At 39.2% G+C, this 13,378-nt stretch overlaps 1 protein-coding gene across 1 annotated transcript in view; it reads left to right on the forward strand.

The window, feature by feature from the left end:
- The first annotated feature begins 4,051 nt into the window (after positions 1-4,051).
- The window catches only part of LOC120735643 (protein phosphatase 1H-like), a 33,806-nt gene continuing 24,479 nt past the window's right edge, over positions 4,052-13,378 (forward strand). Inside the window, exon 1 of the mRNA XM_040035134.1 lies at positions 4,052-4,610. Coding sequence (XP_039891068.1) covers positions 4,375-4,610 — 236 coding nt within the window. The 5' untranslated portion in view covers positions 4,052-4,374. The remainder of the gene's footprint in view (positions 4,611-13,378) is intronic.

The raw sequence follows: 13,378 nt of genomic DNA on the forward strand, positions 1-13,378 counted from the left end.
CTAGTTCTTACAGAGTTTCATAACAACTCAGAGCTAGAGAATAAAGAAAGAGACTTGTTGAGGCAAACTTCCTGCTAATGTTAATACTGGGAAGGAGAAGAAATTACAGCTTTTCCAGCATATGCACGTTAATTCCTTGTTATCCGATAGCTCTAAGTGCAGTGAATCATAGTCCAGCTAAATATGGGTCAAGACAAGAGTTATACCTAACGTCTGGGAGAACAGCAGATCCTTTCTTTGTATTTTTACTGTAAGGTGCTGTCTTTCTTTTAAGTGCTGTGTTAAAAAATAACTTCAAAGATTAAGGTCATAAAAATGTTGAGACGGTGAGACAATTAAAGCTGACTATACCTGACTTTTTTCAGTTTTAACTTCTCTGACTCATGACTCAGTGGGCTTAAAAACAAGCACTTTTATGGCACGAAGGCAAGACAACACGCTTTCCCCTTGGGGATAAAAACAATGAGTCCAGTCACACGTGACTCTAATAATAGATTATCAAACTGCGTTGTGACAAGTATTGCGTTAAACTAGCCTGAGATGCGTAGGCGATCACCATCCAACACACCAAACTGAATGAAGTCAAATGAAGATACAAACAAGATTTGCTTGCAAATGGTGTAAAGCGGCTTTAAATGAGGGACAAAACAAACGACAAAAAGTTAGTTTGCATACATCGTTTGAGCTTCCTCGATGAAAGTGTTGGTACCGTAATGCAAATCTGATGAAAGAAGAATGACAGAGCTGCGTTTAAGATCCATTTATTGGGAAATATGTCTTTACAACTCTTGTCATTGTTTAACAGGAGAGCCATAAAAGACTGAAGTGTTTCCTGACACTGCGAAAAAGCCATTCGGACTTCCATGGCTATCCATAAACTGGCCCATCTACTTTTGAGTAACAGCTCTATCTGCTGGGGTTTGGTGTGTATTACACTACAGTAGTTACACCTTTTTCCCTCTCAGGTCAAAGGTTGGTGCTGTTGGTTTAATAGCAGTGCTATAAATGTTAAAAATTGGCTTTATTTTTGTTAAGTTTGTCTCCAGTGTACTGCATTTGAGTCCAAGCCTTTGCACTCAACACATTTTATACAGGATTTTAAAGTAATAATCGTAGCAAATGTATACATTTATTTTGCCCAAGTCCTCCCAAGATGAGTAAATCAATCTGGATGAAATTTGCTAAACAGTCTAGCATGCCAGGATTATTGACATATATGTAGCTTTTTGGAACACCTAAATCCTTGCACACTATATATTTTATACGTAGAAGCTGATGTCAAAACCAATGGTGACCCTACGCCTACGTTAGGTGTACGACTGATTCCCAAAGTGTGGGCTGGGGCCCTCCTGCTGGGCCACGGAGGTACTGCAGGTGAGCCATTACTTACAGTTACATATTTATATACATGTTTGTATTTATTTATATGAAAAGTGAATTAAAACTGGTCATAGGAGGTGCTTAATTTGTGATATGACTCATTACATACTTTTTCCAGCCCTTCCATTTCTTCTTTTGTCCTCCACTTTGATGCTTGCAATGTTTGCATAAAGATTTGTTGTTGTTGTTTTAATTTATTAATTGTCTCATTATAGTGGTTCATCCCTTGAGTTACAGGCCTTTTTGAGTGGTTTTACAAAAAAAAGAAAAGAAAGGGTCAAGTACAAAGACTGAACTGGGAATAAGTGCACTGTTAAAAAAATAAAATCCTAAAAAAAACAGTAATATTCCGGCAGCTGGGGCGCCAAAATAATACTAGAAAATAACTGAAAATAACTTTCTCACAAAAATACGGTTATTTTCAGTAATGACAATACAGTTTGTTGCCCTAATTTTACATCGGATTTTGCCCTTTTCAAGTGCTTTTAAACATTAAATTAGGAACATTTTAATGTGATTAAACAATGAAATTACCTATAAACAAGGTCAATGAATGCGGCAATATGAATAATAGTACATAAATGTACAGAAATATACAGTTAACAGTTGGTTTAAATAATAATAATGGATTGCATTTATATAGCGCTTTTCGAGACCCTCAAAGCGCTATACAATTCCACTATTTATTCACTCTCATATTCACACACTGGTGTATTTTAAAAATCTAAATATGCATATGTACAGACAAATATATTTAAAAAACAAGAAAATTAATGTTTTATTACATTTACAGTGATTTTATGTTATTTTACATTTGAAATGTGAAATCACAGTCTATTTATGCAAATTCAATGACATTCTAGAAAAACAGTACAAAACTGTAAAATACACAGTACAATACTTTTATATTACAATTTCTTTTTGTGTGGGATAAAAAAGTGGCAAATATCCAAAGAAAAACCTTTGACAGCCTGGAGAGCTGTTACTCAAAATTATTTTGCTTCCTTGAAAGCAAAATATAAAAAATGAGGGGCTTGAGACTTTTGCACAATACCCAAGAGAATATGACAGAGACTGTAAGTAAATAACCAGTAAAAGTCAACTACATAATAGTCTCAGTAGTCTAAAACTCTAAAATATAGGCAATGAGAACACAGGAATGTCCCAGGGAAAGCAGCAGGGTACACCAAACCAGTCCATCAGACTAACATCAGCTGTATCACTTAAAAAAGAAGAAAAAAAGAAAATGTCTTGACATATTTAAACACATCAAGTTTATTGACCATTTTGGTTTAGTAACTAACATCTGTGCAGCAGACCTGAGCCTATGGACCTATTTGAAGAAGTGCCAAAAGATAAAAGTAGTAGGCTTGAACATAACTATTTAAGGTAAGATAAGATAAGATACGATAACCATTATTAGTCCCACACGTGGGAAATTTGTTTTGTTACAGCAGAAAGTGGATAGTGCAAAGTTACATAGAAAAATTAGAAAAACACTGGAATAAGATAAAGAATAAGAATAAGATACTGTACACAATACAATAGAATAAAATAAAAATACTATATACAATAGATTAAAATAGAATACAAATACTATATACAATTGAGTATAATACAACGATGCCAGAAAAGAGTATTGCACTTAGCGTTATTGCTATTACGCATGTGTGGATGTGTGTGTTCGGTCAGTTGCAGTCTTTGTTGTGGAGTCTAACAGCAGTGGGGAGGAAAGACCTGCGAAATCTCTCCATCCCACATCGTAAGTGCCGCAGCCTGCCACTGAAGGAGCTGCTCAGTGCTGTCAGAGTCTCCTGCATGGGGTTGGGCATGTTGTCCAACTGGGATGAAAGCTTAGCCACCATTCTCCTGTCACTCAATACCTCCACTGGGTCCAGGGGGCATCCTAGAACAGAGCTGGCCCTCCGGATCAGCCTTTTCACTCTATTCCTGTCCTCAGCAAGAGATGCTGCCCCCCCCCAGCAGACCACACTGTAAAAAAATGGCTGAGGCCACCACAGAGTCATAGAAGGTCTTTAGGAGTGGGCCGTTCACTCCAAAAGACCTGAGTCTTTGCAGCAGGTACAGCCTGCTCTGCCCTTTTCTGTAGAGGGCGTCTGAATTATGAGTCCAGTCCTGTTTATTGTTCAGATGAACACCAAGGTACCTGTAGCTGTCCACCAGAGATGGGCAGTAACGCGTTACTTGTAACTTGTAACGCGTTACCGTAATCCGATTACTTTTTTCAAGTAACGAGTAAAGTAAGGGATTACTATTGCAAAAAAGGTAATTAGATTAGCGTTACTTTCCCGTAGGAACGCTGCGTTACTATTTGCTAAAGCAAAAATAAGTTCTTCGTTTCACAAGTTTCTGAAGTTTATTCACGAAATTTCAACTTTAAAAAAAAAAAAAAAAAACTTTTAAAAAATGTCAATTTTTCTCTGAAATGACCCCCCCCCCCCCAAAAGAAAAAAAACAAAACAAAACAAAACAAGGAAACGCCCCTGGGTATGGCATACACACTAATATATATATATATATATATATATATATATATATATATATATATATATATATATATATATATATATGGTGGGCGTATAGGTAGCCATGGTTCCTGTCCGTACTGCGGTTTTTTTGTTTTTTTTATTTCCAGTGTGCATCCATGGATGCGTCACATGACCATTAATCTTCAGTGCATTTCCGCTTTCACGGCGGCTGAGCTGTTATCAATTGCTTTCCATGCATGCGTGCAGGATTTTAGTTGAAGCATCTCTGCAGTTTCCACCATCCTGTCCTCTGTGTCTCTTGTTTCCGCACTGAATCAATGAAAGCACAATCATCCTAGGATTGCCTCATCCTCCTCCTCCTCGTCGTCTTCTTCGTCCAGCCCTTCGTCGATCAAGCGCGGCCGAGCTGGGGGGGAATCCGGGGAAAGGCAGCCGCGGCGCCCCGCACCGGCCGACGGACACCCCGCCGCGACGCGCCACTAACATGCTCACCCGTGTAAAGTCCGCCGTGGCCGGTTTCATGGGGGGAATCATGGCCGGGGGTAGCTCCGGGTCAGGCGGCAATACCGGATCCGAGCTGCCGCTGAAATTCCCATATATGAGACCTGATTTCCTTGGACTGTCCCCGGATGAGATCGAGTGCTCTGCTGATCACATAGCTCGGCCCATCCTCATCCTCAAGGAAACCAGGAGATTACCGTGGGCCACCGGATACGCTGAGTAAGTAAAACAAATGCAGTCGGCCTCAAAATCAATTCTTGTTGACTTTCCTGTGTCAGATGCATTTAACATAAACCAAATGATGTGGTTTAGCTGAGGCCTAAGAGCGTGCAGCTGCTCACTCAGCTCTTTATCCCTCCAATTTACTCCTTCTGCTCCTCCTGTTAGACACACAAATCAAGGAGCACGAACTTGAACCTGCACTGTGACCTGTGACCTGTATCCATCTCCAATATGTTATGGTTCATTTAGGGATCACACAACAACCTTTTTGTGTGCAGCTTCTTAAGTGTGGCCTTGAGAAGTAGAGGACAGCATGCATCCAAGGGATCACAGCCCAAGCTGGTTTTCACGTGCAAGAGGATAACGCCTTCCAACAGCAGTATCTGGGATTTAGTCTACAGCAGTGCTCCACTCAAAGCTACAGTGTGTCAGTAAAGTCTAGATCAGGGGTGTCAAACATATGGCCTCAGGGACAGAATCAGATTCCAATCAGTAACAAAGGGCATCGATTTGTGGCTTTTAACTGCATTTTCACAAGATTTATATGTGGTATGTGTGGTTATGCACACTACACAAAAGTAACCAAATAATAAATAAACAATAAAATGACAGAAACATTTCCATTCTTTCACCATCTATAATCAAAATTTCATATATATAGTCAGTCCACAGCATTAAAGAATACCCCCAATTAATTGTTTTATTATTAATTTAATTGTTACAGGACATTCTGGCCAGTGAGCTAATTTTTTTTGTAATTTTACACATTGATTCTTACGATTTGGTCCCAATGAACCGTGCTGACAAATTTCTTTTATCTACTACAGCAGCGGTCCCCGGGCCACGGACTGGTACCGGGCCACGAGAGTTGAGGCTCTGGTGTGATCGTTTTTATCGTTAACTCTGTTTCCGTGGGTCTTTTCCCGCGTCACTGGTCTGGCCCACTTAAGGTCAAAATTGGCTGTATGTGGCCCACAATGTAAAATAAGTTGGACATCTCTGGTCTAGATGCACTGTGGCTCAGTGCAAACTCATATTCTGGCTTTAGAAGTAGCTGACTAGCCTTCAGAGCACACTCTTGTTTGTGTTTTTTCTGCTTGCCGTTTCTGCCGCCTTCAAAGATGGCACGTGAAGTATCTGTCCTCTTGCTGTCATGTCACATTTTACACTGGAGCTTTGCAAACACGCCGCTCAACAAATGTTATATAAAAGCTTACAGTGAATTTAAGACTCGTGTGCTGGTTCCACAAATAATCGTAGGGCCCTGCTAACACTGTAAGCGCGCTTACACATTTGTTTTTCAATACTTTTTTTTTCATATCAGGATTTACTAGGAACTATTGCTTAAAAAATCCCTGATTAGAGTGCAGAATATGAGAATGGAAAGCACAATTTACAGAAAATTTAAGAACTTTTGAACTTTTTGAGTGGCTTTTACAAGGGGGGGTGGATCAAGCTCTCCCTTGGAACACCCTGCTAAAATTAATGGAAGCTCATATCTGCAGTTTATGCTGTATCATGATGCTGAGACATGGGAATGCATACGGTCATACAACTAGATGAGTCAGTTTTTGAGTGAGCGTGTTCACCATTGTGGTGCATTATACTTTCCATTGTGGTTAGATATGATTAGATTTTGCAGGAGCACTTGTCTTTTGTTGTGGTACTGCCTTATCAGCCGCACCTTGCTGTATCCATTTCCTCCCCTTTGTTGAGTTCTAGTTGGCAATCTCTCCCCTCCAACCTGCTATGAGCAGTGTTTGGTTAACATTTAATGATAAGGTACACAAATACATGTGCGATTACCCTCAGAACAAACTAGGAATTCCCTCCTAATTAATCACTACCTTTGACACTGAGGTTATCTAGTATGTGTGTAGTAGGTGTATACTTGCTAACCCTAGGCTGGCTACAGTCTTTCAACATAGAAGTTCTCAGCTCCAAGCGATGTTGCCTTTTCTCAGTTAGTCTTTGCAACATTAAATGGGGTTTGGATTTGTAAGTAGTTACACTACACTCACTGGCCACTTCAGTAGGTACTTCTGAAACTGCTCAGTAACATAACTATCCAATCAGCGAATCACATGGGAGAAACGCAGCGCATTTAGGTATGTAGACATGGGCAATACGGCCTGCTGAAGTTCAAACTGAGCATTAAAATGGAGAAGAAAGGTGCCTCAAGTGACTTGGACCATGGCATGCTTGTTGGTGGCAGACAGGCTGGCCTGATTATTTCAAAAACTGCTAATTTGAAGTAGAGAAAATATCCAGTAAGCAGGTGAAATTGAAAGGCGACAGTAACTCAAATAGCAACTTGTTACAACCAAGGTATGCAGAAGAATATACTCTTAAAATAGATGGACTGGTGAAACAACAAATTCAGCATCATGGATGTACAGCTGACAAATCTGCAACAACTGTGTGCTAGCTGTGCTGTCTGGTCAATATGAACCAAAGTCTCTGAGGAATATTTCCAGGACCTTGTTTAATCTGCGCCACAAAGAATTAAGGCAGTTCTGAGGGGAAAAATTGTGGCCTCAGTGATAATAATTCTTCTTTTCTGCCCCATAGGGTTATAATAATGAGAAAGCTGGAGATAAATAATGATTATATGCTATACAAATTCCTGTGTTGGCCAGCAGCACATTATTTTTCTGTTTACATGAAGTTTGAGTTTTGACGTATGATCACACCTCACTTTCTTTTCCTGTTTTTAACACATCACACAAAGCTACACTCAGATCTGTGTGAATGGATGGCTCTGAATGGATCGGTGTGGTTAATGAGTTCAGTTCCTCTCTGCATTTATCTGTAATTAAAGCCTCCAGTGTTCTCATTACAGCAGCCGTTTGGGCTCTAGCCTCTTTTTTTACATTGGGAATTAATAAGCTAAATATTACATTCCCTTTTTTTGATTAAGAAATTTCCAAGGCAAACTTAGACATATAACCGAATTTGTCTTGTTAATTTTACCATTTGCTCTATCCGTCCCATGATTAATGATTTTCCACACCCAGCTTAGGAGTTCTTTTAACCAGGCTTTAAATGTATGCGTGTTGAAGCAGTGTACATGAAGCCTACAAAAAGACAAATCACCAAGCTGGTCTATAAACAGCTTCAAGGGCTGAGTTTTAGCTAATACGCAAGAGAGCATATGTAGGAATTGGTGCAGGTTTAATTGTCATTCCCAGACTTTATATATAACACACAGTCACATCACCCATTTTGTTGCGTTTGTGGAATTGCATTTTGAAGCATCAAGTTTAGGCACTTTGGCTGTGGCTGTCGTTTGGAGCCTGGAGTGACCATGTTTAGTGACCATATATAGATGTGCTGACGCTAATGCTGGCAGGCTTTGTTAGCAGCTGCAACCAAAAAGTCTGTAATGCACATGGAAACAGATACATGCTAATTAGTGTTAAAAAGGCCCACTAAAATGGGAGAATTGCCAAAGGCAGCTGTAGACAGGGTAGAGCTGGGCAGTTATCAGCTAATTCTATTGCTGTTTTGCTAGCTAGGTTACTAAGGTCTATCCGCAATTCACCAGTTTTTAACTGGGATGTAAATTTTAGCTGTTGGAACCAAACTAAATGTACCTGCCAAAGAAACTGAATTGACTGACTTCTTGATGCCTTTTAGCACTGTGCAAAAGTCTTAAGCCACCCTTAATTTCTTTATAAAAAAATGGAAAATAGGTGCAATGATTGATTGAAATACAAACATATATTGAAATATATAAGTATAGATGGTTAAAAACCATTTGTATTATTCTTGTGAGCTTGAAAGCCAATATTTGTTATGACCACCTTTATTCTTCAACACAACTTGAACTCTCATGGACAAGCTCTCTTGTAATTTCTTTAATTAGTTTTCAGGGATATTTTTGCAGGCTTCTTGAAGGACATTCAGAGCTCTTCTTTTGGTGTTGGCTGACTTTTTTTTTTCTGTTCTCTGTCAAGATGATTCCAAACTTCTTCAAAAATGTTGAGGTCCTGGCTCTGAGGAGGCCAATTCATGACGGATAGTGTTCCATTGTGTATTTTTCTATCCAGGTATGCTTTTACTACATTGGTAGTGTGTTTGGGATCATTGTCACGTTGGAAAATGAAGCTGTTGCCAATGAGCCAATCAGAAATTGGATTTACCAACCCATCAGACCCTTTGTTGTTGATTACCATCCTTCCATTTCTGTTGAGGCTTCAGTGAACAGTAGGTCTCTGAGAGATGATTTTCAGATAAAGTTCATCTACTGTGTGTAGTGTTTTTACACCTGCTGCTTCTTCTGAAGACCATTACAATAAAATACTTTTTTTTTTTTTTTTTTTAAGTATAAAAGTCTGGCTCCCTGGAAGCAAAATAAACATCAATGAGGAGTAGCCCAAGACTTTTCCACAGTCCTGTAGAACGTCACTGAATGTTATCAAGACAATATTTTCCATGTCATCCATAACTCTGAGTCTCATTAAATTCAATGTGTGAGATGTACTAAAAAAATTAACCACTTTACAGCTGCTACTAAAGGGGAAGTGAGAGGCTTCAGGGACCTAAACTTTTTTTTTTTTTATCATCCAATAAACAAGTTTATCAGGATAGTAAAGCTGAGACAAGTCTCTTAATTCGAAGAATAAAACTTTGTTTCCAGTATGTTATGCCACTATGTAGTGTTACTAATGTCTCTTTTTTTAATGGTGGTTTAAATAGAAAATGGCTTTTGGTCAAGGCCAATTGGTATGTTTTTAACTCTGGTATCGTGAGTCACCAGTGGTGACTCACCACTGGGAAAGACTGGCAGCAAGTCTGAGTGGAGGAGAGGTAGTGTATCCAGCTCTCCATCCATTTACCAACTTAGGGTCAAGCAGGGGTGCTGTTTTTTTTTTTTGTTGTTGTTTTTTTCCTCCTGTCACTCGGCGGCCGGTATCCAGGTTTCTTAATCAGAGATTCAGTCTGAGAGCCTGGGAGTCCCAGGCTTTTAGCACTACATCATCTTTGCTGCCAGCAAAAAGATCATGTAGTAATTTCAGGGGAGAAAACATGGTTATTATTTTTTTTTTATCAGAAAAAGCTACAACCAGATATCAGCGGTACATTGATTTATAAATTGCTAAGACTTCTGCAAATTTCCCAGTATTATCATAAAAAAACAAATACAATATGTGCCCACTGCTGAAGAAGAAATCCAAACCCATTCATTCCTACAGTCCATTCAGAATTTTTTTGTTAAATTTCCTTATCTTCTGTATTCAGATGGCCCAGTTCCAACCAAAAATCTTCATGAAGTGTTAAATCTAGACTTTTTTTTAAAAAGACTGTTTTACTGTTGAGCTCCTCATTATTGTTTGTTTCCTGTTATGATTAGAGGCACAGTATTAAACCATTGTGCTTCACCAGATAATTATTCCAGTTTTTTGGGTGGGGGGGTATGTCTGCTCTAAAATCTGTTGCTGATGATGGAGAAACAAAAAGCGCATTAGATGTCTGACAATGGAGGGGAAAATTAGGTTTTGTTCCTAATGGGAGGAAAGCTATGTCTTCTGGATGAAACAAAAATTTGTTTGGCAGGGAAATGAAATCATTCTTCCTGTAAAATGGCTGAAATGAGGACAGAAACAAGTTGTGTGAGTACTCCCGGTCACGTGCGCACAATGGGGGCTGTGTGTTTCGTGTAACACAGTGGGATCATTAAATTAAATGCATCGTTAATGTGGACGATTACCATGTTTTCTACAGGCAGATTGGATGAAGCAGAGAAACGCTTCCTGGAATTCTTCTGTTGACAAACTCAAATGTGGACGATGCCTCAGAGTGTTTTATGACCACAGTAACTCAGAGGGCACTTATTGCTGTGGGTGCGGTGCTAAAGTTGGAATGCAGAGAAGTTTAATCGCCATTGACGACCACCCAGTGGTCATGATAGCTTTCGCGGTGAGTGACACATTATAGCCTATGCATTGTCATCCTTAGTCGGGAGCTCTCTCAGTACCACAAGAATACTTTGTGGCAGGAAGGGGAATGATGGAATAAATATAACAGGCACCAGCAAATCAACAGTCCACAACCTACTGGTAATCCATTGATCATCTTAGACACCTACAGAAATGATAGCCAAATAATTTTGTGTTGTGGTTAATAATTCTTTCATTAATCTGCACCATATATTGTTTAACCCTCATCCCACCAACAGATTTAACATAGATGGACTACATCAGGGGTGGGCAACTCCAGGCCTCGAGGGCCGGTGTCCTGCAGGTTTTAGATGTTTCCTTGATCCAACACAGCTGATTCAAATGGTTAAATGACCTCCTCAACATGTCGTGAAGTTCTCCAGAAGCCTGGTAACGAATAAATCATGTGATTCAGGTGTGTTGACCCAGGGTGATATCTAAAACCTGCAGTGCACCGGCCCTCGAGGCCTGGAGTTGCCCACCCCTGCAGTAACTGTATTCATCATTCCTTCTATTAAAACTGCAGAGATGAAATTGGATGCCTTTGACTGGGGTCATAGGACAATGATGTGAGATCATTAGGACCAAATTGATTGATAAGCAATTAAAGAAAAAAAAAAAAAACACCTTTGATTTTGACCACTAAGGTCTGCACAGCTCAAACGCTAATGGCACATAACTAAATATTATTAAGAAATTGGCAAAAAGAATTTTTTTAATCAACCTCAGAATGTTCATATACTGTGTATGTATATTCTTACACTATACAGACTTTTGCTATTATTGCATTATGTATTTTAACAATTTAAAGTATCAGTTATATCGCACTATGCATACACAGACATACACATGTATATGCTCACATCGTGGCTCTTTTAACTAAAGCTAATGAGCATTTGAGACCGGGGACCAGACAAGGCTGCTGCCTCACAGAAAGCAACTGACAATAATGTCTATAAATAGACATGCCAATTTCTCTACTCAGACACACACAAACACACAACAACAACAGCCTCCAGGGATTTTGGCCAGACTTGCCAGTCTAACTTTTTTTCACCATTTATTTGTGACCCAATTACATTATCTAGAGTTAGCAGTTATGCAGCTGGTGTAGTGACCTTTGAGACAGCAAGTGAAAACGAGTGCTTCAAATTAAGAAGCATTTAGTTTAAGCAGAAAAGGTTCACTCTTACAGTGTTGGTGATTTTACTGCTTGGTTATGGCGTGTAGCGTGTGGAGAAGAGTCGCCTGTCGCCTGAATGTTGGGCATTAATAGGAGACTGTTTAAACAAATTCATTATGTCAACTCAAAACATAATACTACTCTGTATTGTTCCAGCAGACTGAAAGAATCCATTGTCACAGGTTCAAATGTGTAAAAGTGTTCACAAACGTTGCTTTAGCTACCTTTTGAAGACTCTTATGGACAAAACACTCCGTGAATGTATTTTAGTGAGTAAAAATATAGATTATATATTTTAAAAACTCATATAGCCAACATGAAACAAACTTTACTTTGCGGACTATTGTTGTCAAGTCATTAGTTTGGTATTCTGGCCATCGACAACTTGGTTTTGTGAAACTAAGGGTTTAATGAAACTGTTTAAGTGTAGACCTAACTTGCAACCCTAATTGCCTGCATGACCATAAAATAGTGGCTTATTAGTGGCAGCGAAGGCACAAGCTAAAACGTACCCTGAATTATCTCATTTGTCTCTAGACAGTACCATAAGCTATTAAATGAAAGACATGAAATTGTTGACTCTGTCTGCATTTTTAAATCAGGCAGCAATTATTTGCAAAGGAGGTTGCTGTCCTATTTTTACACGTGTCACTAAACCATTAGCTTGCACTGATTTAGGAGCTAGCTTAGTCAGGCTTTAATTTAATGCAAGTTTGTTTGGCTAGCATCATCTGAGGATGGTGGTGCCTGAGATGAGATCTCTTCTTCATAGTATGCCCAGAGTTTTTACATTTATTAAACAAAATCTCGATATTTAGTGTCCCTGTATCGATACAATATTGACACATAAAATAAATTGTAACACTGTGTTATACTTTATACCGTTTAGCTACATTCCAGTTTAGTGTCACCTGTTAGAACGTGGTAGAACATGCAAAATCCACACAGAAAGCTCCCAGCCAGAAAAGACATTCAGACTAGGAACCTTCTTGCAGTGAGGTGACAATGCTAAGTGCTGCACCACTAAACCGCAGCTGGGGAAAAACAAACTAACCAAAACTACATATGAGCACAGTGATGTTTGATCAAAATTTCCCAAGATATGTAGAAAAATTGTTATTCTCCAGTATGGGCTGCAGATAACAATGTGGTTATCGTGCAGACTGAAGACAAAAGTTTTTCTTTTCAACTTTAAAAACTGTTAGATTAAGAGTGTGGTTTGCCTTTAAAACAATGCTGTTTTTAAATTGTTAGTGGGCTACATTTTTCTGCAAACTCTCTCTGTGGTCTGCCTGTTTTGGTTTTTTTTTTTTTTAAAAGCACACAAGCACAAATGACGCTCAGCAGGACTGCGTACATGCACAAAGCGCTGGCCATGTACCCTTTGTACAACTGAGCACAAATAGAGTCTTCATATTCACCCAGAGGCGATTGTCTCAATGCATCAGGACACTCCCAGCAGAGCAGTACCACAAATAAGCGTTCCTGTTTGATCTTCATCAGGGACATGAAACGTACAACGCATGCTGTTTCACTGGGTCTGCAGATAGAAACCGCAGGCAGTGGGTCTGACTAATTGTTGCAATCCTGCAGTGAGCCTTAATAACTATGAAAGACCCCGGCGCTGTTTCATCCCACAA

The sequence above is a fragment of the Simochromis diagramma genome, unplaced genomic scaffold (genome assembly GCF_900408965.1).
Source record: "Simochromis diagramma unplaced genomic scaffold, fSimDia1.1 OVJJ01000816.1, whole genome shotgun sequence".
Classification (NCBI taxonomy): Eukaryota; Metazoa; Chordata; class Actinopteri; order Cichliformes; family Cichlidae; genus Simochromis; species Simochromis diagramma.